The sequence below is a fragment of the Maniola hyperantus genome, chromosome 8 (genome assembly GCF_902806685.2).
Source record: "Maniola hyperantus chromosome 8, iAphHyp1.2, whole genome shotgun sequence".
NCBI classification, from domain to species: Eukaryota; Metazoa; Arthropoda; class Insecta; order Lepidoptera; family Nymphalidae; genus Maniola; species Maniola hyperantus.
In genome coordinates, this window is record NC_048543.1 from 2,636,846 (window position 1) to 2,662,296 (window position 25,451).

The following is a 25,451-nucleotide window of genomic DNA, read 5'->3' on the forward strand; positions in this document are numbered from 1 at the left end:
ACAACGAAGAGATCCTTTTTCTTTTGGAGTATGGAACCCTAAAAACATTCGAATTCGATGCTATTTACGTTAAGCAGCATCCATACGTCGTGGCTGGTGAAAACCGTTCTAAAAGGCATTCCGCTGTCAATAAGCAGGAAGGGCAGGCAATTACGAGGACGGCGTATAATCGATACTCCGCAGACAAGGAATGTTTTATGCAGAACTCCTCTACACTGCCCGTGCCTCTGTCAACTACGTAGGGTACACTTTAGTCCCCGTATACATACAAATAACTAGCCTTCTACGTAGAAAGGTTTGTGTTAGTGCCACCGAATCCTTACCCATGTTTTTAGCTATCTCTTCTACTGATGCAAAAAAAACCGGCCAAGTGCGAGTCAGGCTCGCGCAACAAAGGGTTCCGTACTACAGTCGTATTTTTTCGACATTTTGCACGATAATTCAAAATCTATGATGCATAAAAATAAATAAAAATCTGTTTTAGAATGTACAGGTGAAGCCCTTTCATAATAATATGATACCTCACTTGATATAGTTATCTTACTTCGAAAATTTAAAATACTAATTATTAGTTTATGACCACAATTTAATTTTTTTTGTGTGATGTAACCATAAATTCACGGTTTGCAGATTTTTCCCCGAATGTATGTTATAAGACCTACCTACCTGCCAAATTTTATGATTCTATGTCAACGGGAAGTACCCTGTAGGTTTCTTGGCAGACCGACAGACGGACAGACAGACAAACAGACAACAAAGTGATCCGTGATGAGGGTTCCGTTTTTTCTTTTGAGGTACGGAACCCTAAAAATCACATAATATATAGGTACATTGCTCTGTCACGGTGTGGGAAAGGAAATGGCGAGCAAACGAGCAGACGGGTCACCTGATAAGTCATTACCGCGGCCCATGAACATTTGCAGTACCAGAGGAACATTTGCAGTACAGAGTTCAAATACTAAAAAGGCAGCATTTCAGATTAAAGAAAACAAACACCAACTGCACTTTAAAACCCTGAAAGTGTCTTTCAAGTATATTCGCACTGGATCTGTGACAATTTTGTACAAAGTTTGTATAATATTCTTGTATTAGACGAACTTTTCTAAACGGCATTACCAATAGTTACCTATATAAAAGGCCTCCTCTCCTGTTGCAACCCTTTTTGTGCTATTGTGTCAAGAACAAACAATTTCGTTCAATGTTTGTATAATATTCTTGTATTAGATGAACTTTTCTAAACGGCATTACCAATAGTTACCTATATAAAAGGCCTCCTCTCCTCTTGCAACCCTTTTTGTGCTATTGTGTCAAGAACAAACAATTTCGTTCAATGTTTGTATAATATTCTTGTATTAGATGAACTTTTCTAAACGGCATTACCAATAGTTACCTATATAAAAGGCCTCCTCTCCTGTTGCAACCCTTTTTGTGCTATTGTGTCAAGAACAAACAATTTCGTTCAATGTTTGTATAATATTCTTGTATTAGATGAACTTTTCTAAACGGCATTACCAATAGTTACCTATATAAAAGGCCTCCTCTCCTCTTGCAACCCTTTTTGTGCTATTGTGTCAAGAACAAACAATTTCGTTCAATGTTTGTATAATATTCTTGTATTAGATGAACTTTTCTAAACGGCATTACCAATAGTTACCTATATAAAAGGCCTCCTCTCCTCTTGCAACCCTTTTTGTGCTATTGTGTCAAGAACAAACAATTTCGTTCAATGTTTGTATAATATTCTTGTATTAGATGAACTTTTCTAAACGGCATTACCAATAGTTACCTATATAAAAGGCCTTCTCTCCTCTTGCAACCCTTTTTGTGCTATTGTGTCAAAAACAAACAATTTCGTTCAATGTTTGTATAATATTCTTGTATTAGATGAACTTTTCTACACGGCATTACCAATAGTTGTATAAAAGGCCTGCTCTCCTCTTGCAACCCTTTTTGTGCCATTATGTCAAGACTTCTTGGCTCTCGACTTCTAACGAGCGGTTTAGTACGCGTGTAAGGCGAACAGGGGGTCTTTATAGGTCACGTTACGATCAAGTTTTTTATAGCCATTTATACTGTCGCAATTTTCTTAGTGGTTACTGGTTAACACTGATGCACTACAGTAATGTACTAGGAGCTATTTACAATCATCATCATCATCATCATCAACCGATAGACTTCCACTGCTGGACATAGGTCTCTTGTAGGGACACGCCACGGTCTTGCGCCGCCTGCATCCAGCGGCTCCCTGCGTAGTCCAATACACTCTATGTATATTATATTTTTATTTTATGATTTACACTCTATAAGAAAAGTCTATCTAAATCTATAAATACATCAAATACCATTTTGTAGCAGATAAGTCGTAAATCGTATCGTATCCGAAAAGTGTTTATAAGCCCTAGACATAATATCACTAAGAATTTAAGCTAAAGAGGTTAAGTACGGTCTACGTTAGCTGAGATTCAGATGTCACAAACTTGCAAGTTTCTTGTATCAGGTACACACAGACTACAGAGTTCGAGTAGAGGTATTACGCGATAGGTTGAGATGGCAATCGGGGAGGGAACACCCCGCACACCCGCACAGCCTCCGCGCTAACCCAGTGCGCGGGTGACGTGTGGGTGTGCGGGGCGTTCCCTCCCCGATTGCCATCTCAACCTGTCGCGGACTATAGTTTATTTAGGCACCTAGCTGATGCCCGCGACTTCGTCTGCGTGGATTTACGTTTTTCAAAATCCCGCGGGAACTCTTTGATTTTCCGGGATAAAAAGTAGCCTATGTCACTCTCCAGGGTATAATTCTGTCTCCATTCCAAATTTCAGCCAAATCCGTCCCGTAGTTTTTGCGTGATTGAGTAACAAACATCCAAACATCCACACTTTCACATTTATACTATTACTAGAGGATGCCCGCGACTTCGTCCGCGTGGATTTAGGTTTTTAAAAATCCTGTGGGAACTCTTAAATTTTCCGGGATAAAAAGTAGCCTATGTCCTTTCCCGGGTTGCAAGCTACCTCTGTACCAAATTTCGTAAAAATCGGTTGAACGGTTGAGCCGTGAAAAGCTAGCAGACAGACACACTTTCACATTTATAATACGTTTATGGAAATATGGATTAGGATTTCATTTCTTCGTAAATGCTATTTTTTTTAACTGTTAAAAAACCTCAATCATTTCAGACTCACACTTGGCCGATTTATTACTTTCTAGTGCGCAACACCAAAAGTACTTGTACAATAACACTATTTACGAGAAAACCACCATAGTTCTTTTTCTTTTTTTATGGCGCGCGGCTGCACCAAACGGGCGCAATTTACTTCGCCAATGTCGTGTGGAATTGAAGAGACACACCATAGTTCTTTATCCAAGAGTCATTCCCAAATCAAATCAAATAATTTATTCAAAATAATAAGACACTTTTTGATTGCCAGTTGTTGCATTTGTAAGATAAATTTTTACGCAAACTTAAATGTAAAGCTACGAGGGTTCCAAACGCGCCCAGGTCTGAGAAGAGCCCACAAAAAACTCAGCCGGGTATAATCCCATTTGTCAAGAACTTCAAGAAGCTATAAGAAAGCCTGTGACCCATTAAGCTTCCTATTTATTCCGTTCCGTAAGCGAGGGCGCGTCGGCATCACGTGATCGCGCCGCGTTACTTCAATTAGCAATAAAGTACGCGTAATAAGCTATTACAATCATCGTATATTGTGTGATGTACAATATTTTTAAACGCGAATCAGTCGTACTTTAGCCGGGTAAAGGTTAGTGCAAGCCAGCACGCGTAGTAAGGCGTAGTGTGTACACAACTAAATTTTAGAGTATTCGCATCCTTTTCTTACTAATGTAATAATATGAAAAGGACAGACACAGTTTGACAGTTTTAAATTTAATTAAATGCTGTCAAACTGCGTGCTGCCAGTCGCAAGCCTATTGTTTAAATTGGTAGCGTGCACTAAGATTTAGTTTTTAATTGTAAAATTCATGTTTCGTCCCGTTTTAGCAATATTAGAAAGAAAAAGATGCAAGCACTCTAAATTTAGTTTAGAGAAAGACAACAGAATCGGCGCCAATGCAGCTCTATCGCGACTGCTAAAAACCGGCTAAGTGCGAGTCAGACTCGCGCACTCAGGTATTTTTTTCGTCATTTTTCACGATAAATCAAAAACTGATATGCGTAAAAATAAATAAAAGTCTGTTTTAGAATTACAGGTACAATTTTTTGTTATCTTTGAAAATTTAAAATACTAATTCTTTGACACGGTTTTCAGATTTATTCATTTAGGTACTTGTGCTATAAGACCTACCTACCTACCAAATTTCATGATTCTAGGTCTAGGTAGGTTTTCTTGACAGACACGACGACAGACAGACAGACAACAAAGTGATCCTATAAGGGTTCCTTTTTCTTTTGAGGTACGGAACCGTAATAAAAAATGTATTTCATAAAAATAGTGTGTACCAAGCTTAAGACACCTAGCGGAAAAAATGCCATGCGACTTTTATTTTCCCTGGGGAAACTATTCGAGATTAAAATAGTCTTTTTATTCTGCCTTGACTTATGGAAATGCCCAGTCGTAAGAAAGGAAGAAAATATGAAAAATTGTAAGGAATTCCAATCTATAGTGAAGAGATTAGATGTAATAGGATTTTGAAATACAAAGACGCATACTTTGGCATACTTAGTAATATTGAGAATTTTATGTACCTATATTAATTGTTTGTATAAGTAAGTACTAATTTTACACTGTTTGATCGATATCCGTATAAAAAATTATCCCAATAAAAAATTAAACTTGATTGTTTGATAGCTGATTTTGATATTGTACCCATTAGTTTCTTTTCGATCCTTAGTTAGACATTGTGGCTAATTCCGTTGTACACAATCTCTAAACTAAACTAAAATGGCACGTCTAAACCTATTGCTATCCCTATCATAATGTTGCTTGCGGAAAAGGAAAGCACTAGATTTAGACCTTCTAATTTAGTTTAGTTTAGAGATTGTGTGCAAGAGAATCGGCCCCATTAGCAGTTGTAACTGAGTAGGGCCTACCCTCCTGTTTTACCCCTTTAGATATTGAATTTTCAAAAATCTTTTTTTTTAATTTCTTAGCGGATCTCTACGTCATAGTAGCTATCTGCATGCCAAATTTCAGCCCGATCCGTCCAGTAGTTTGAGCTGTGCGTTGATAGATCAGTCCGTCAGTCAGTCACCTTTTCCTTTTATATATTTAGAAGAAGAAGATACAGGCTAGCTTTATTATTTGTTAAGATAAAAGTAATTACTTTAGTAAAACAAACAGATAAATCTCAGCACAAAAGCCAAGTAATTAGGGACCCCTGTCATAAAACCTCCATCTAACCCCTAAACACATAAAGCGATACAAAACGAGCGATATTATTTCGATAATTGGTTTCATATTCGTATCGGATGGCCCCATTGTCCGTGGATGTACGTTTGATAAGCTTATTACTGCCGCAAACGGCTGAAATTAATTAGTGTCGGGTCTTATAGACCCACAACGATATTGGGGCTTATTTTATGGGTTAAGTTTTAAGAGAAAGCGATTTCATTATACTCAGATGAACTCCAACGCAATAGTGAGTACTGTGGTCTTAATATGAGTAGGAGGTACTATAAATGGAGACCCGGAGTTCAATTCCCGGCACGGGTGATCTGGAAATTTAGAATTAGATCTAAATTGGCTTCACAAAGCGATACGAAAACACCGATATGATTTCGATAATTGGTTTCATATTCGTATCGGATGGCCCCATTGTCTATGTGGATCTACGTTTGATAAGCTTATTACTGCCACAAACAGCTGAAATTAATTAGTGTCGGGTCTTATAGACCCGCAACGATATTGGGGCTTGTTTTATGGGTTAAGTTTTAAGAGAAAGCGATTTCATCATACTCATAACTCCAGCGCAATAGTGAGTACTGTGGACTTAATATTTGAGTAGGAGGTACCTACTATAAATGGAGACCCGGGTCTAAATTATTCCAAATTATTTATTCTAAATTGGCTTCACAAAGCGATACGAAAACACCGATTAAACTAAAAAAGTACGTCATTATGATGTGACGTCGCATTCCAGTATTTCATAAAATATCGCATACTAAGTGCGCGTTTTGACGTTTGATAAAAAGTTACTGATTTGACTAGTAATTGTCAAATTCCGTATTGTGTTTTCCAGGCTTAAAAGTACATTCTGTACATTTTCATCGCCTTAGTCTAGTAAATCAATAGTTAAATCTTACATACTTAGGTTTTTGTAGTTTCCTGGCTGACTTATTAGCTGGGAGCAGCTATAAATTGTCACCAAGTATTTGCGTTCGTGGTAACTACAGTACGACGTTTAGCTCTACCTGAAGCTAGAGCTTACTACTAGTGATGTGACTAATTATATTATACATATTTCGTATTTCGGTAATCGTATCGTATTGTATCGTGATTTCAACTGTATCAGTTCAGGCCATTAAGTTTTGTGCAGAGATAGGCAGTCTAGGCTAGGTATAGTTCGCGACAGGTCGTCATAGCAATCGCGGTATGAGGCGGGGCATCCCCACCCCGATTGCCATGTCATCCCGTCGCGAACTGTTATATACAGGTTGGAATTTTGTGATGCCTTTGTAATAATTATAATTATTATTAATTACAAACATAAGTAAACCGATTGATCTTTGAGTTAAAGAGCTTCAACTTGACTAATTAAATGCATAAGTCCAGATCTCATGGTTTTCCTTTCATTTAATTTATCAAGTTTCTTAGAGAGATTTCATCCTTATAATTTTATTATTGATCCTAACGATCTATGCAATAAAAGTACAGGTTGTAATTTTTACAGATTTTAGTCGGTTCGATTCCCGGGTGTGGCAAGCGAATTTAAGAAAATCTTTGAATGCAGTTTTCTTTCTATTAAAAATAAAGGAATGTTTTCTTTGAGTATTTTTTTTTATTTACAGTATTAAAAGAATACTTTCCCTTTAGGTGGCATTACAAAATTCCACCCTATACCTATAACATAGGCTGTATATCTTGGAAAATCAAAGAGTTTCCACGAGGTTTTTAAAACTTAAGTCCACCAAGCCGAAGTCACAGGCATCACCTAGTTATTAAGTAAAAAAATAGACCTCATTAAAAATACATAAGTATTTAATGAAAAATTTGTAAAATACATCTACATTGTTTTTTAATTTGTAAAATATATTCATACGTGAGACCAGAGTAGCCGACGAAGCTGAAGTGGCAATGGGCAGGGCACATAGTTCAACATGAAACGCGATTCAGGCGGCGCATGACTGTGGCGTGAGGTAATCCCTACTAGTACATAGGTATCTACCAGTTTGTCCAATTGTGGACGTCTATCGGTTGATCATGATGATAATGATGATGATTGTTTTTAATATCTTCGTACCATTTCGTGAGTTAATTAGTCGAGTCTAATATGAGTCAACAACAGTACACGCATCACTACCCTAGGTTACATTCTGGAGTTGTTTGCCAAGTACACTTTGCGATCCGAGTTAAAGTTAAATTTTACTATTTAGGTACTCTATTTTCCTGCAAGTAGTAGGCATTATATATATATATATAGTCCGCGACAGGTCGAGATGGCAATCGGGGAGGAAATCCCCGCACACTCGCACAGCCCTCGCGCTAACCCGTTACGGGCCAGCACGGGTGACGTGAGGGTGTGCGGGGCGTCCCCCCACCTCATGCCCCGATTGCTATTTCGAGCTGTCGCGATATAATATGGGAACCTTCTCTTGAAAAAAATAATCTAATTAAGTAAAATGCAATGTGTCAAAAACCTGCATCTACTATAAACGCCAAAGAAAACACCGCCGAAATGAAAATACGATTCAATATTGGTACTGATGAATTTTTGAGCGGATGCCGTCAGAAGTGGGAACGGGGGTCAATCAAGCGATTATTACAATAAAAAACATACTGAGTGGAGTCGGAAAGCCGCTCAACTGATCTTGGGTCACGAAAGCAGCGATTACCAAATTTTCATACAAATTTTCATGTGTATGTACATAGTTCATGTACCTATTAGAAACACTTATCGCGATTTACTTTTGCGAATAAACGCGATGTTGTATTAGTTTAAAAAGTAGATGTGAAGATTTATGAACTTTAAACAAACGCATTAGTGTACATATTTTTTTAGTTATAACTTCTTACAATATACCTAAGTGTAATTTTTTATTTTATTTTTCCACAATAAAGATAGTATGTTTCTTTGTCTAAAACTTGCGTAGTTAGCATCCAAGTTAAAACATTACCTATCACTAAAAGAAAGAAAGAAAGAAAGAAAGAAAGAAAAAGTATTTATTTGGTGCCACATAAATAAACAACACTAAAACACAATATCTTGTCAATAAATAGCTCGATCGCTGTTTTAGTGGCTCCACAGTACGTGAAAAGAAACCGGCGATAATTCGAGTGAAAACGAGCGGGTAATTGATTAACGGGCGGCTTTCGACCTTGCCTCTCTTTGTTACATTTTACTCTTTTGATTTTCAAATCGTCTCCACTTTGATTTATTCAAGTGAAAGATGAATATTTGTTTGATTATTAAGTTCGTCTTTACTGTGATATTGAGGTGAAAGATGAATAGTTTTGTTTGATTATTGAGTTCGTCTCCACTGTGATATTGAGGTGAAAGATGAATAGTTTTGTTTGATTATTGCGTTCGTCTCCACTGTGATATTGAGGTGAAAGATGAATAGTTTTGTTTGATTATTAAGTTCGTCTTTACTGTGATATTGAGGTGAAAGGTGAATAGTTTTGTTTGATTATTAAGTTCGTCTTTACTGTGATATTGAGGTGAAAGATGAATAGTTTTTTTTTAATTTTTGAGTTCGTCTCCACTGTGATATTGAGGTGAAAGATGAATAGTTTTGTTTGATTATTAAGTTCGTCTTTACTGTGATATTGAGGTGAAAGATGAATAGTTTTGTTTGATTATTGAGTTCGTCTCCACTGTGATATTGAGGTGAAAGATGAATAGTTTTGCTTGATTATTAAGTTCGTCTTTACTGTGATATTGAGGTGAAAGATGAATAGTTTTGTTTGATTATTGAGTTCGTCTCCACTGTGATATTGAGGTAAAAGATGAATAGTTTTGGTTAATTATTGGGTTGCTAAAGCTAAAAAGAAGATAAAAATATACAGTGCATGCAATTGACACCGTAACGAATGTCCACGTTTCCGTCTGTACGAGTAAACGATATAGCTCGGCAACTAATGCCACGCCATTAAGTGAGCTCGCGCGGGATGTGAGCCCATATGAACTGCGCAGTGCGCTGTGATACTTTGTCACTGCTAATACATTTTGTTTTATTTTACGTAGTTTGAGCGAGCATCGCCGATCAAATTGTTCTCTTTTAACCCACAGAAACAACAAAACGCGCTTTTAGGGTACCGTAGTAAAAGAATGAACCCCTATAATACCGTCAAGTCGGTATGTAGGAGGTAATTTTCTTAAATAAATAATGATCTGATTCTGAAAATTCTTTCATTGATAGATGGCTAGTGCTAGAATATTATCCTCGAGCGCTAAGCTATAAGCATACACGGATGAAATTGCGCGTATAAGCTAGTTTTATCTATTTAGAAAGAAGATAAAAATGTACAATGCATGCTATTGACACCGTAACGAATGTCCACGTTTCCGTGTGTACGTGTAAACGTTATTATAGCTCGGCAACAAATGCCACGCCATTAAGTGAGCTCGCGCGGGATGTGAGCCCATATGAACTGCGCTGTGATACTTTGTCACTGCTCATACGTTTTGTTTTATGCTTTTTACTTTGTTTGAGCGAGTATCGCTGATGATGCTTATCTTTTTTAACCTTTGACAACAACGAAATACGTTTTCAGGGTTCCGTAGTAAAACAAGGAAGCCTTACAGTTTCGTTCAATTCTGTGTACTTATCACAATTCACAACCATTCAAAAAAACCGGTCAAGTGCGAGTCGGACTCACACAAAGGGTTCAGTACCACTGTACAAAAGTACCCCCTTAACAGGAAAAGCGTGAGTTCAAAAAAAATTAGTTTATATTTATTTATTTTATTTTTCATATAACGAAATTTACATGGATGGATTGCGTGAAAGAGGATATGCGTGAAAAAGAAGTGGATAATACGTTGACGAATGACAGGAATGAGTGGAAGAAGAAGACATGTTGTGCCAACCCCACGTAGCGTGGGATAAGGTAAGGAAGAAATTTCGTTACAAGAAGAAGAATTTTTCATGAAACGAAATTTACTCTCTAGTGTTATAGTAAGGTTAAGACGTAAACATTTTAAAATCATTAGGTATAAAGGTTCTTAGACATTTTTTGGAAAAATAAAGACCGCCAAAATTTTTAGCAACACATATTTGTATACCTACTTTGAAAATTCACTATGAAACTAAACAATACCAAATTACCATTTAAAATTTCCATTGTTTGTGAATGGCACAGAATTAATTAAAACTGGCAATTTTATACCTGGATTTTGTGTTCTAAACTTACTTATACCAAACTGGTTAAAACAACATGCTGCGCTAAGGTGGAAAAAGAGCGTGGTGTGTGTGTGTGTGTGTGTGTGTAACTAAACGCATGTTTTTTATTTGTTTACAAGGTTTATTATGATCCGGCATGGTATAAACATAAACTCGGTTGAGTGCCTAAATAATTATTCTTCTGCATATTTCTTTTCTTCGTCTTTTTGTTCTATTCAGGTCTATGTTGTAGGTACATTATCTACCTGCTAAATTAGCAGCTGCAGTTCTCACACATCGGGAAAATATTAGGTCACGGTACTTATAGTAGAACAGCATTGAAGAGTAGTAAACTATTACAAAGCAAACTTCAAAGGGCACTGACAAAGGACGGTTTAAATTCAGTCCGAATGAACGAGCAAAGTTAATGGCTGCCATTAGTTTGTGCTGAGTGAATGACTTGTACACTCGGACGGAGAAGTTTTAATTGGTTGTGAAAACATTAGTGGGAGAAGAAAATCTAAAGAAAAACTCATAAATTTAGTGAAACCTTTGAGTATTCAAAAATAAAAGTTAACAGTCTTTTCCGTGACATAAGTTATGATATTTTTGAGATACAAAGTTAAGGAAATAATTTAATCATACTTAAAGGATGGTCGAAAAGTGAGTGCATACTTTACTATAATTGAACTTCATGGTAACCCACTACAAGACAAAAACTGTTGAAATTTTCAAAGTCTTCTGAAATGTTTAAGTGACTGGGGACTAGGTTAATCCAATCATCTGATCAACTAAAAACTTTTTTACTTATATAAATAAGTTTAGGTTAAAATTAAATTACTTATTAGTTATACATTAGGCTTGATCGTAATATAATTAATTGAGTACCTAATTGGCACTCAACAATATGGAAAAATATAAATATAAATAAGTACACTAAACTTGTCTGTTAAAACCCCATTTATATATTTTAGTCCTAAAGCATCAGTAAGGCAGATTGCAAAGCGACGCAGAAACATAGATAAAACAAACTTAATACTACGATAATAGACACTGTTTAAATATAAAACATGCGTTAAAAATAATAAATAAAAGTTCATTGTTAAATATTTCGAGCGCGAAGCTACGCTGGCGGTCCGCCAAGTGCGGGTAATTTGATAAAAACGCCAACAACGGGTTAGTGGCAAACTTTGGACAGGCTTTATTAGCTCAGTTACGTTCATACTCACTGCTACCGCCCGCTTTAGAGCTAAACTTGCACTAAACTTACATATAAATAAAGATTCTTGCAACTTGCAACAGTTGTTAAGTTTTATTCTGCAAAAGAAAGCCTCTTTAAAACGTCTGTTTATTACTATTGCCACCAAATTGATACCCTATTAATTAAATTTTTCCTCTTATTTCATTAAGTTTTGTAAAGATAAATGCAAATAATATGGACATTCACTGCTCCCGCCCGTTTTAGAGCTAAACTTGCTTTAACGTACATATAAATAACGATTCTTGCAACTGCAACAATTGTTAAGTTTTATTCTGCAAAAGAAAGCATTGTCTTAATGCGAGGTTTTCAAACCGTCTATTTATTACTATCGTACTAAATTTATACCCTATTAATTAAATTTTTCCTTATTTAATTAAGTTTTGTAAAGATAAATGCAAATAAAATGGACATTCACTGCTCCCGCCCGTTTTAGAGCTAAACTTGCTTTAACGTACATATAAATAACGATTTTTGCAACTTGCAATAATTGTTAAGTTTTATTCTGCAAAAGAAAGCATTGTCTAATTGCGAGGTTTTCAAACCGTCTATTTATTACTATCGTACTAAATTTATACCCTATTAATTAAATTTTTCCTCTTATTTAATTAAGTTTTGTAAAGATAAATGCAAATAAAATGAACCCAACAACGGGTTAGTGGCAAACTTTAGAGAGGCTTCATTAGCTCAGTTACGTTCATATTCACTGCTGCCGCCCGCTGTAGAGCTAAACTAAACTGTAGAACTAAACTTGCAGAATTAAACATCACTTGCTTTAACGGTAAAGGAAAACATTGTGAGGGAAACTGCATGCCTGAGAGTTCTCCATAATGTTTTCAAAGGTGTGTGAAGTCTACCAATCCGCACATGGCCTGCGTGGTAGACTATGGCCAAAACCCTTCTCACTCTGAGTGGAGACCCGTGGTCTGTAGTGAGCCGGCGATGGGTTGATCATGATGATGATGATTATTTGCAACAATTGGGTATTTGACTCCAATTTTTTTATTACTTTATTATAAACTAGAATAAAAATAATGACGTAAACTGAAAAAACTCATTAAATCGATCAAATAACAAAAAAGTTATAAGCATTTAAATATTTCTGATTAGACAGAGATAGCGATACAGCAGTTTGACGTCACACCTACTAATGTGTAGCTGCGTGCGGTTTCATACAAATTTTCGTTTTGCGAGAAAGGGATAGAAGGCCCTCCCACGCCAAAATTAAAATGCCTGTAACTTTGTAAATCTTTGTTGGATTTTGATACTTTTTTCAGCGTACGTCATTATTTTTATCCTAGTTTATAATAAAGTAATAATATTTATCAAATTCAAAAGTAGGCAAATACCCAATTGTTAAGTTTTACTCTGCAAAAGAAAGCCTTGTCTTAATGCCCTTGTATTTTATTAAATTTTGTAAAGATAACAAGAACCTAACAATGGGTTAGTAAAATATTAATACTAAGGTGATATAATAAAGCAGAACATTATCAATATCATAACATTTTGATGATAATATTGGGGTACCTATCTAGCTATTTTATTATCATTCCACGTTGTTATTATATTATTTGGGTTATGCGGAATGTGTATTGGCCGGACAAGCCGAATATTTCCATTTATTGGATACCCGGTAGAGTTCGAGTACTCTCGAGAAAGATATGAATTTATTAATAAAACCTTCACGACCTTTTCACGACCTATCTAGAGCATGATCATCATCATCATCATCAACCGATAGACGTCAACTGCTGGACATAGGTCTCTTGTGGGGACTTCCACACGCCAAGGTCTTGCGTCGCCTGAATCCAGCGGCTCCCTGCGACCTATCATGAACAGTGGCGGTGATACTCATATTTACCATAACTTTTTTATATCAGTTATTATCACTTATATCCTTAATAAAAATGCTAAATTATGTCTGTTTGTTGGTTTGCCCTTCACGCCGCGACGGAGCAACGGATTGACGTGATTTTTTGCTTTAGTTTTTAGTTAAACTTTCAGGCATGCAGGTTTCCTCAAGATGTTCCTTCACCGTTAAAGCGAGTGATACTTATTTTATTACTAGATATTATTGCCCACGACTTCATCCGCATGGACTACACAAATTTCAAATCCCTATTTCACCCATTAGGGGTTGAATTTTCAAAGATCCTTAGCGGATGTTTACGTCATAATAGCTATCTGCATGCCAAATTTCAGCCCGATCCGTCCAGTAGATTGAGCTATGCGTTGATAGATCAGTCAGTCAGTCAGTCAGTCAGTCAGTCAGTCAGTCACCTTTTCCTTTTATATATATTTAGATTTAAAACACACATAACTTTTGAAAAGTTAGAGGTACGTGCTCCAATCCCCCGAATAGCTGAATATCTTACCTGATGATTTTAAATTACGTATTCTCTACGTTTTTGCTGCCAAAATGCTGCAAAGAACATCGAAAACAAGGCAAATTGATACGTTTGCCCCGCGCACGTGCACATCAAAGAGGAAAGAAAGATGTAGGCTTGTAATCCGTATCAATAACGCAGACCCTCTACTGTATATAAATCATCTGTACTAGTACGCAAGCAGAGTCCAAGTTACAAGAAATAGCGACGAAAGAACAGTTTTTTTTTAAACTTTAAATATAAAGAGTCAATAAAAATGTGCAATTTCAAAACTAAAGCCACAGTAGTTCAATGGATTACGGGGTAGATCTAGAAAGTTCTGGGTTTTGATCACTGACACAAGCCTAAGAGAAATATTGGTACTTAGGTAAGTAACTGTTTCATCATGGCAAAATAATTGATAGTAAAATAAACTTGAACAAAATTTGACTTGTATGTAAGTTGTATAAAAGGAATCCACTAGCCACTCATGTTTTTTTTCTCCCATACATTCTAAAGACACCTACTATAAAATGTACTCAAACAATTTGCACTAGGTATACGGATACAATTTCCATTTGAGAAAATGGTTGTAGCACTTGTAGCAATAAAAGATCATCAATACGTTAAACATAAAACAATATAGAGCTAATACTCAAACAGTAAAACCGACGGTAGAGTCATAAATTGCATTTGAGCCTGCGTTAAAAAAAAATTTGAATTTAGAACTAAATGCTTGAAGATCACATTTGTTTCATCATCATCAATCGATAGATCTATTGCTGGACATAGGTCTCTTGTAACGACTTCCACACGCCACGGTCTTGCGCCGCCTGACTTTGTTTACTCCTTCCTAATCTCTCTCACTTACGCCTTGGGCCAATCTAAATAAAAAAGGGTCGAATCAATAAGAAGTTTAATCCCGTGGGCGACGTCCAAGATCTCATTGGTCGGTACAAATTGACAGCAAAAGGCGCTTTGGATTCTAGTTTAAGTGTTGTTTTGTGTTGCAGTTTATTTTAAATGTGCTCAAAGGGGACCTTTCTTTCTTCAGTAGATATTAGATTTTATAATTTAATAGATGACGCCCACAAGTGGGAATTCTTTGATGTTCTGGTATGAAAAGTAACCTATATCTGTGCCCAGGATGCAAATCCAAGTGGATGATAGCCGCAAACTCGAAAACGTGGATTCAGGTTTTTTGAAAGTTCTGTGGGAACTCTTTGATTTTCCGCGACCAAAAGTAACATCTCCGTACCTTCCATCAAAATCGGTTAAACGGATGAACCGTAAAAAGCTAGCAGACAGACAAATACAGATAAGTATACCTACCTGCTTTATTTATCGACAAAGCGCAAAAAGCCGGAAGACAGATGTGTCTTACTGAAGTGATTATGCTTGGGCTTCTTGTTCAGTAAAATTCAGCTCAAAGGACCTTTTTAAAGCACATCATAAAAGTTGCACTAAGCTTCTTCTCGCTACATATTTAGAGATAGAGTACTGAAAAGTAAAGGCATAGAAAAGTCATTAAGAGCAGTCAAATCGTAGTTGTGACTTTACTGAACGTTCACCAAAATCCTGTTATCTTAAGCCTCCACGTGGCTATGTTTTTGCGGCCGCGTTCTACGGCCTTATCGTCGCCATAGATTATTTCCTGAATTGCAAATTTCGCGCCGTTACGGCCTTGCGCTACATTTTTTATACCACTTTTTAGCCATTCGCGTGGGTCTATACCGCGTTGGTCTGAAATAGAAATGAAGATTAGAAATGTATTCCGTTTAAGGGTATTAAAGAGGATTTTTATTTATGGGTGACATTTTGGCTAAGGCTATGAGTTAGTGGTGTTTGTACTTTGTAAAGAAAGACTACTACTAGAGAGTACTACGTCTATGACTCTACCACTGGTTCGGAATGTAGAATCTACTGAGAAGAGCCGACAAGAAACTTAGCGGTTGCTCTTTTTAAATCACAAAAGTTACAATAAGATAATACCCTATTACCATAGTATACACCATTATTTGAAAGGTTGTAGTTATCATGATTTTTTACAAGCTTAAAGGCGTTGGACTGCTGTGTCTCTATACTATGATCGTACTATCTATGAAGGAGGTCACGACCCTCAGCTGTGCAGAAATACGATGGGGACCAACTCCAATTTACGTAAGCAAAATGATTTCGCTTCTCATTGTCCAATTTGGGTCGAGCTGGGTCCAATTAATGGCCGAAATTGTCTCATTTCAAATTCGGTTCACGGACAGACGTCGAGTTGGTGATTAAATTCACTCCTAACTGAGTTATCGTTTCTTTCTGAGCCTTATTTTTGGCAATTGCTTGTTAAGGTTTGATTGGTCACTTATACTGATGAAAAACGGATTTGAAAAATCGGTCAAGTAAGAGTCGGATTCGCACACAAGATCATTGCACACGAGTCAATTCAAAGCAGCAAGTCAAAGAATAAATCCGTGAATTTGTGGTTACATCATTAATAAAAATTAAAATGTGTTCATGAACAAATAATTAGTATTTTGAACTTTCAAAATAAGATTACTAAATCAAGTGGGATGTCATATGAAAGGGCCTTACGTCCTGTACATTCTAAAACAGATTTTGATTTATTTTTATGCATATTAGGTTTTGATTTATCGTGCAAAATTTCAAAAAATATGACTGTAGTACCTACGGAATCCATGGTGCGCGAGTCTGACTCGCACTTGGCCGATTTTTTATTATTTGTTGCTATACCGTCAATAGAAATCTATCGGATAGAAATCTATGTAAGGTCTACTGTTCAGACCAAATTGCGACACCCAACTGGGTATCCATAATCCTACCTTGTACATAGTTTATGGAAATGCATAAATGGAAATTGAAATACACACTGAAAATTTTAACTGTATAGCTATTACGCTTTCCGAGGACAGACGGACAGCGGAGGCTTAGTGATAGGGTCCCGTTGGCACCCTTCATGTACGGAACGTTTAAAAAATTAACGTAGGCACGTAATACTCTTGATCTTTGACTAGGTGGGTACTTACATCGCTCGGATTCCGTGTGAAAAGTTCAAATCAGATCGTTTTCTAATTTGCGCAAGCCGTCTTGGTTATTGGAAGAGGAGTAAAAGTTCATCTATTTGGAGCCTGCGGGCTCGGTAATGCGGAAAACGGATTTTCCGCTTTGTTGCCTTCTTCGATAATATTCGTGCCAACCTACTTTATTTTACAAGCAACAGGTAATATGTTTTTAACTTCTGAAATCTGATTATTAGGTACCGATTTATAATGTAGAAAGAATAACGGCGGTTACGCACTCATCCGATCCGAGTCCGTGACAATACGTTCCTTTTTGTTTTGTATGAGAGCTTATGTACGCGAATGGAAACAAAAGTAATTTTTTACTTTGTTATGGTTTTGGAAGTCGGTTTTTAACTTAGCTACTTATTCCTAGTCAGTACATACGCCTTTCAAGTGGTCACTTATTTACATTATGTCTACTGAATTTTGTGCGGGAGTTAGTAGGTTAGTAATTAAATTATGAGTTAGTACCTTATGAAGTGGTTATTTAAGAGTCTTCTAACAAAATCATAAAGGAAACATTAAAATACCTCGCCATCAGTAACCTTATTATAAATGCGAAAGTGTCTTTGTTTGTTGGTTTGTCCTTCAATCACGGCGCAACAGTGCAACGGATTGACGTGATTTTTTGCATAGGTATAGATAAAGACCTGGAGAGTGGCATAGACTTTTTATCCCGGAAAATCAAAGAGCTCCTACGCGATGTTTAGAAAACCTAATTCCACGCGGACGTCAGCTATTTTAGAAACAATTGTATTTATCTCGAATCTCATCAAATGCAGTCTTTATTTCTTTAAGTCCGAGCTAATAAAAGAGTAATATCTCTGCTCCATCGCTAAAGACCCTCATTAGTGCTGGATCATCAGTTGTCTCATTAAACGCTACCAATTAGTGAGCTCCATGCTCCTTGCGGACTGCACTCCAGTGAGAGACAAGCTATCTAAACTTTTAAAGCTTAGCTATTAAACTATAGGTAGACTCAGCTCAGTTATATTGCGAAATAAATCTGGCATTAAGTTATATCTCCACTAGCTTATGCTTGCGACTTCGTCCGCGTGGACTACACAAATTTCAACCCCCTATTTCACCCCCTTAGGAGTTAAATTTTCAAAAATTTCATCTTAGCGGATGCCTACGTCATAATAGCTATCTGCATGCCAAATTTCAGTCCGATTCGTCCAGTAGTTACATAAATCAGTCAGTCAGTCAGTGAGCCAGTCACTGACTGCCACAAAAGCCTTCCTCTGATTTCTCCAAAACTCCCTGTTTCGTGTCTCTTCAGCTAACTAGAAAAATATCTAATTAATCGCGTCAACGTCGCCACGACTTGCAGCACTCGCTGCCTTATTTGGTGGCCTTTACCTTTTGAAGATAATCCTACCTTAAACGCGTAGTGGTACTGATTCTGAGCACAACCTAATTTTAGAGTATTCGTATACTCTTCTTACTAATGTAATATGAAAAGGACAGACGCAGTTTGACAGTTTTGAATTTTATTTTTAGATGTAAAACCCGTGATTTTAGCGCACAGTCGCGAGCCTACAGTTTAAACTTGTAGCGTGCACTAAAATTTAGAGTCTTTAAATTTAAAGTTCATGTTCTGTCCCTTTCTAGCATTGTTAAAAAGAAAAGGATGCAGATACTCTAAATTTAGTTTAGAGAAAGACAACGGAATCGGTGCCCATGTGCAACTGATGACCTTATATGTCGTCATCCTTTGTTAGACATTCATAGCCCTCTTGTAGGGACCTCCAGACGCTACGGTCTTGTCACCAAACGCAACGCTCTGCGCTGTTCTGTGCGAAACGAGATCAACATTCCAGCACCTTGGGACTTCAACGTCTATCGGTTCTTCGAACTAGGTATGTGTGTATATTTTAGCGTTTAAACGATCGTGAGTGATTTACATTATACATGTCTCACACCCGGTTTTACTCACGTGTTTAGTCGACGTTAGCACGACTAGTTTCGAACCCATCTGGGTTCCTTTTAGGGTTTCGAAAAATCTGAAAACCGTGAATTTGTGGTTACATCACACAAAAAAAATTAAATTGTGGTCATGAACTAATAATTAGTATTTTCAATTTTCCAAGTAAGATAACTACATCAAGTGGGGTATCATATGAAAGGTCTTCACCTGTGCATTCTAAATCACATTTTTATTTATTTTTATGCATCATAGTTTTGAATTATCATGCAAAATGTCGAAAAAATACGACTGTAGTACGGAACCCTCAGTGCGCGAGGCTGACTTGCACTTGGCCGGTTTTTTTTTCATAGAGACTCAGATCGCGTACGCGTCGCGGTTGAGACTGAGATCTTAACCGCGACCTCGAAAAGGTCCCCGGATGGGTTCGAAACTAGTCGGGCTAACGTCGACTAAACACGTGACTAAAGCCGGATGTGAGACATGTCTGTGTGTATAGACTATAGAGTCATGCTTAATATAAAATAATTCTTTCGACATTTTATAGAAGTAAGGGGTAAGTATCTATTTTTTAGAAATTAGAAGTTTAGAACTTAGAAGGCAGACAACGAAGGTATACATAGTTTTTCTTAGCACGAACCTAGCTAGTAGGTAGCTTTAGATAATCGTAAGTTAGCCCACAATCGGCCTTATCCATCGATGTGCTCGTGACTCGGCTCCGTTCCGTCTTCACATTAGCACGAATTATGGCTCGAATTTATTTTAAGCGACACTTAATTCTTAAGCGCTACCGGATGGTCGCTAATTGTTGTTCTATGGGTTTTATAGTTTCTTTGTTTCTTCTTCGACTTAGCGTTTTCCCGCCTAGGTGGGGTCCGCTTTCCTACTTTTGTTGTAAACTATATAATTGAGAGTTGAGACGCGAGAACTTCCTTTATTAAGATAAAATTGAAAAAACTATTGTTAGAAAAGACAAATACATAATTTTGATAAAATTAGTCACATTAAATAGGTACCTAGTCACAAAAAAAAAACAAATTTAAATAATAGGTAGTAGGTATTACAAAATATCAAAATTAAAATAAAACTAAAACTTCTCTACAAAGTAATCATTAATCGAGTTAGCTATACCATAACATGTTGCATTCTAATAGGCAGAATTTGGCTGTACCTTTTTGTTTTTGTAATATCTCCACTGTTTACCCATATTCGCAATAAAGAAACTTGAATTGAATTGAATTGAATCAACTTTGCCGGGCAAAGTGGGCAGCAAAATGTAGGAAATTTCTCAGAAATTGTATAGAAATCTTGAGCATCCGATTTACGCAGTCAAGCTCTACAAACCTTGCCGACACCAGTAGGTTCTTTGACTCCAAGTCGCCGCAGCAAGGCGGGTGGTGGAGGCGGCGGCATGCGGTGCAGGGCGGCGTTGAACCCTGAAGAATTGGACTCCTCCTCGCGTCTTCTGCGCTCCCGGTGTGGAGAGCCACTGCTGCATTTTGTTGTTCTGAAACAAAGAATTTTAGTTTAAGTGTTTAAGTTTATAACTTGTGGTTTTGCGATGCAGAGAAAGTCTGCTCAGCGTTTTTTTTTAATTTAAGTTTTTTAAATTAAGTTTAAGATGATAAGGGGCTAGCTTAGAAGGGGTAGGTATGGCAGGTTTATTAAAACCCAATGTATTTTTAAATAATCAGAAAACCAAAGTATTTGTTAGATTAAAGTTTAAATACCTATTAAGAACATTGAGGAAACTACTTTGAGGAAGCAAAAGTAAAATTTTCCGTACCCAAGTGAAATTAATTTTTCCTTTTTGTGGTTATTATAGCAAATCAAATTAACGGTCCCATTAGGCTAATCAGATGACTTCAAAGTTAACTTTGAAATTTATTTACCGACGGGCAAAAGCCTATGTAACTGGTGAAATATTTCTGTTAACAGTATTAATGGAAAATGGCACGCCACTCAGGTGTATGAACATTCACCTATGTTTTTAGGGTTCCGTACCCGGAGTATAATACGGATAATATAAGTAATATAAAATATAATATTAGTATAACAACAAATATTTAAAACCAAGATGGCAAACCCCATATTATTCCGCTTCCATCTTAGACTGCATCATCACTTTACTACCAGGTGAGATCGTTGTCAAGGGCTAACTTGTACCTATAAAAAAACCGGTCAAGTGCGAGTCAGGCTCGCGCAATGAGGGTTCCGTACTACAGTCGTATTTTGTCGACATTTTGCACGATAATTCAAAAACTATGATGCATAAAAATAAATAAAAATCTGTTTTAGAATGTACAGGTGAAGACCTTTTATATGATACCCCACTTGATATAGTCACTCACTCCGAAAGTTGAAAATACTAATTATTAGTTCATGACCACAATTTAATTTTTTTTGTGTGATCTAACCCTAAATTCACGGTTTTCAGATTTTTCCCCAAATTTCAGCTATAAGATCTACCTACCTGCCAAATTTCATGATTCTAGGTCAACGGGAAGTACCCTGTAGGTTTCTTGACACACAGACGGACAGACAGACAGACAGTAAGACAGACAGACAACAAAGTGATCCTATAAGTGTTCCGTTTTTCCTTTTGAGGTACGGAACCCTCAAAAAAAAGGAAAGTGTTATAATTATCTTGAACGATGGTACGAGACCCCTCGTATGCGAGTCCGGATCGCACCTGACCGCTTTTCTTTCTATTTTGGCATAATTAAATTTGATGAATTACCTTACACTAACAGTCATTTATACTTGTAATATAAATTAATCTTGAATCGTATCCAACCATGCAATTTTAAATTATGGAAACGAAAAATTAAAAAAACTACTTTTGATTAATGATTACCTACTGGACTTACCGCCGTACTCAGAGTCGCTAATCGTTACTTAAAATTGAGTTAAAACGAGACAGATTTATGTGACAGATATAGGCTCTGTCTCGTTTTAACTAAACTTAAGTAACGATTAAGCGACTCTGAGTACGGTTGTTAAAATAATTATTTATTTGTGTCTAGTTTGTAGCTAGCTTTTATTTTTACAGAAGCAACCAGTGATTGATTCATTGTTGTTGCCTAGATACTTATATCGTCATGTTTTTCTTCTACTCAGATTTATTTTATTTTATTAGAACCACCAAAAACTAGTCTATGTCCTTCCCCGGGATGCAAGCTATCTCTGGACCCAATAACGTCGGTTTAACGGATGGGTTGTGAAAAGCTAGCAGACAGACAGACGGACGGACAAACAGATAGACAGACACACTTTCGCATTATAATATTAGAATGGAGGATAAATGCAAAAGTAACTCTGTCTGTCTGTTTCTCTGCTTGTAACTTTTTCAATGTCATTATTAGGAAAATAAGGAACAAGAATAAGAAGGAAAATAAGGAAGCTGTGATAGCCTAGTGGTTAGGACGTCCGCCTTCTATTCGGAGGTCGGGGTTCGATCCCGGGCACGCACCTCTAAATTTTCGGAGTTAGGTTGCGTTTTAAGTAATCAAATATCATTTGCTTTAACGGTGAACGAAAACATTGTGAGGAAACCTGCATAAAAATTAAAAAATTTAAAAAAATGCCTGAGAGTTCTCCATAATGTTCTCAAAGGTGTGTGAAGTCTACCAATCCGCACATGACCAGCGTGGTAGACTATGGCCAAACCCCTTCTTACTCTGAGAGGAGAGGCGATAATGATGATAATGATTATAATTAGGAAAATGAACTTAATACCTAGTCTAGGAACTCGCATGTTATGGCTTTGCCACCAAAACTAATAAGTTGTTGAACGCACAGGTGAAGGCGGCATTGGACAAACACCGTGTCATAGCGTGCCACGATCGCGTGCCGCCCCCAGTTCATTGTTTGGGACTATTAACATTCTTATAGGGGAATGTTTAGATAACTCTCGACTGGTGGCAGAAAGCCCTTCGTGTCTCGTGTGTGCCCGATAAGGGCCTTGTGCCCATTGATTTACTCTGTATCGATAGCTGGGCTTACTACGAAGGTCGCTGGCATTGTGTCTTTGTTAGGGTTCCGTACCTCAAAAGGAAAAAAGGAACACTTATAGGATCGCTTTGTTGTCTTTCTGTCTGTCAAGTAAACCTACAGGGTAAGTACTTCCCATTGCCCTCGAATCATGTAATTTGGCACGTATGTAGGTCTTATAGCACAAGTAAAGGAATAAATCCAAAAACTGTGAATTTGTGATTTGTGGGTCCAAAATACGTAAAATCCGCATCCTTTGTTAATTTTATTTGTGACAACCATTTTAAATTATCGATTAAACTAAAAAAGCACGTCAAATGATTGTGACGTCACATACCGGTATTTCATAGAATCTCGAATACTAAGCGCTCGCTCTAACGTTTGATAAAAAGTTACTGATTTGACTGTCAAATAGCGGATATGCGTATACGACGGTCATATCACGAAGACACTATAAAATCGAGAAGAAAAAGAAGAAGCGTTCATATTTCATGCACTTCTGGGGTAGTTCATGACTCTGCAAAAATATATCCCTTCTGCAAAATGAAAAACAATTTTTCAAATCGATATTCTCCAGCAGAACTGATAGCTACTTAACATTCAACCGGATATAGCACCAGCGTACACGAGTGTCACTATTCCAATATACTGAGAGAATTTTCAATTTTAAGCCTCGAACGGAACGGGAAGCATTAAGAGTGCTCTCCATGGTCGCTTCATGAGTGTGAAAGCATCCTATTGCCATCAACATAATTTTACGGACGGAACATACTTACTCAAAAGCGAGATGCTTGATGTGTGAACCTTAATCAACGTTTGGTATTACGTTAATGTTTGGTAAATTAATTATTATTTTATTCTATACCTATATATAAAAGGAAAAGGTGACTGACTGAATGACTGACTGACTGACTGATCTATCAACGCACAGCTCAAACTACTGGACGGATCGGGGTGAAATTTGGCATGCAGATAGCTATTATGATGTAGGCATCCGATAAGAAAGGATTTTTGAAAATTCCACCCTTAAGGCGGTGAAATAGGGGTTCGAAATTTGTGTAGTCCACGCGGACGAAGTCGCGAGCATAAGCTAGTATAAACTTAAAACATTTGAAATTATTATTGAATAAAGTTTTCCATAAAGCTAATAGTTTTGAAATTTTCTAGTTTCTTAGATGGTTTATTTCCGCAAGAACAGAGTGAAAATTTGCTTTAAATAGAGAAATAATGTCATTCAATCGAATTATATTTATTTTGTAAGTCAGTTTTAATACAGTTTTTATGTTTTGGGGCATAGATAAAAATATAAGAAATAAATCAATATCTGTCTTAGTTGTTTTGTACTTACCAGAAAATTGTTACAACACAGAGAGAAAGAAAGAAAAAGTTTTAGAACTAGAACAACAAATAATAGAATAATAGGCGTGATACGTTCGTATGGAGAACAGCATCAGAAGTGTAACCTTAAAATAAAATACGGATCGTCGCCAGGAGTCACGTAAAAACCATCTATCAGCTGCAGGCCCTTTATGCCGCGGTATTGACGCGGAGCGAATTTTTGAAAAATGTAAAAAAGGTTCGGGACATCACGTAGTGTCCATTTATTTCGACTTCGAATTCTTGGGGGGGTTAAGGCGACAGGAAGCTACGGGTTTCCGTTTTCAATGAACTTTTGCAATGTAATTGAGTCCGTTTCGTATTTTTCCGTGTCGTTTTGGTACATCTTCACTGTTATGGTTGTTTTGTGTGCTTTATTGGACACTAGCAACCCACCCACGATCTCAATTTTTTTTGAAAATAAAATATAGCCTATATTTTTATGTCATTTAGGAATAACGTAGCTTTGTACTGGTGAAAGAATTTTCAAAATCGTTTCAGTAGTTCCAGAGATTACCTCCTAGAAACAAACTTACAAACTTTAGAGATTGCTGTCTACAGTCGACACCATTGTTTGTCTGAGAAACAGATTATAATTTTATATCAGTCTTACAGAGGCACGAAACATAAACAATTTAGAGATGATCGTTTCCCAAAATGGACTCTTTCACTAGTCGATTCTGCAAACACGGATATACTGAGTTCATATTCTGAAATATAAATGTCTTAAGGCTAAGGGTCACTGACTTGTACAAACTTCAGCTAAAGTCGGGGAGTAATTGACACACGATTGATAGATCCTTCGAGAAATCTGGCGAAGAGGCCATCCGAACTTGGGCATTCGTCAATTAAGCTGACAGGGTCATATTGAGACTGATCTCTTGGCAAATTGGAACTTGATTCAAAGAATTTTTGTTTTCGTATATGATTTGGCGCTCGGTGCATATTGAAGTTCTGT

The 25,451-nt window shown here is 36.9% G+C and overlaps 1 protein-coding gene across 3 annotated transcripts in view; it reads right to left on the reverse strand.

Annotated features, from left to right (window-relative positions):
• LOC117984450 (kinesin-like protein CG14535) overlaps positions 1–25,451 on the reverse strand; it is a 437,285-nt gene that overhangs the window by 48,100 nt on the left and 363,734 nt on the right. For all 3 annotated transcript variants that reach the window (XM_069500257.1, XM_069500259.1, XM_069500258.1), the window contains one exon: positions 20,468–20,630. In XM_069500257.1, coding sequence (XP_069356358.1) covers positions 20,468–20,630 — 163 coding nt within the window. The remainder of the gene's footprint in view (positions 1–20,467; positions 20,631–25,451) is intronic.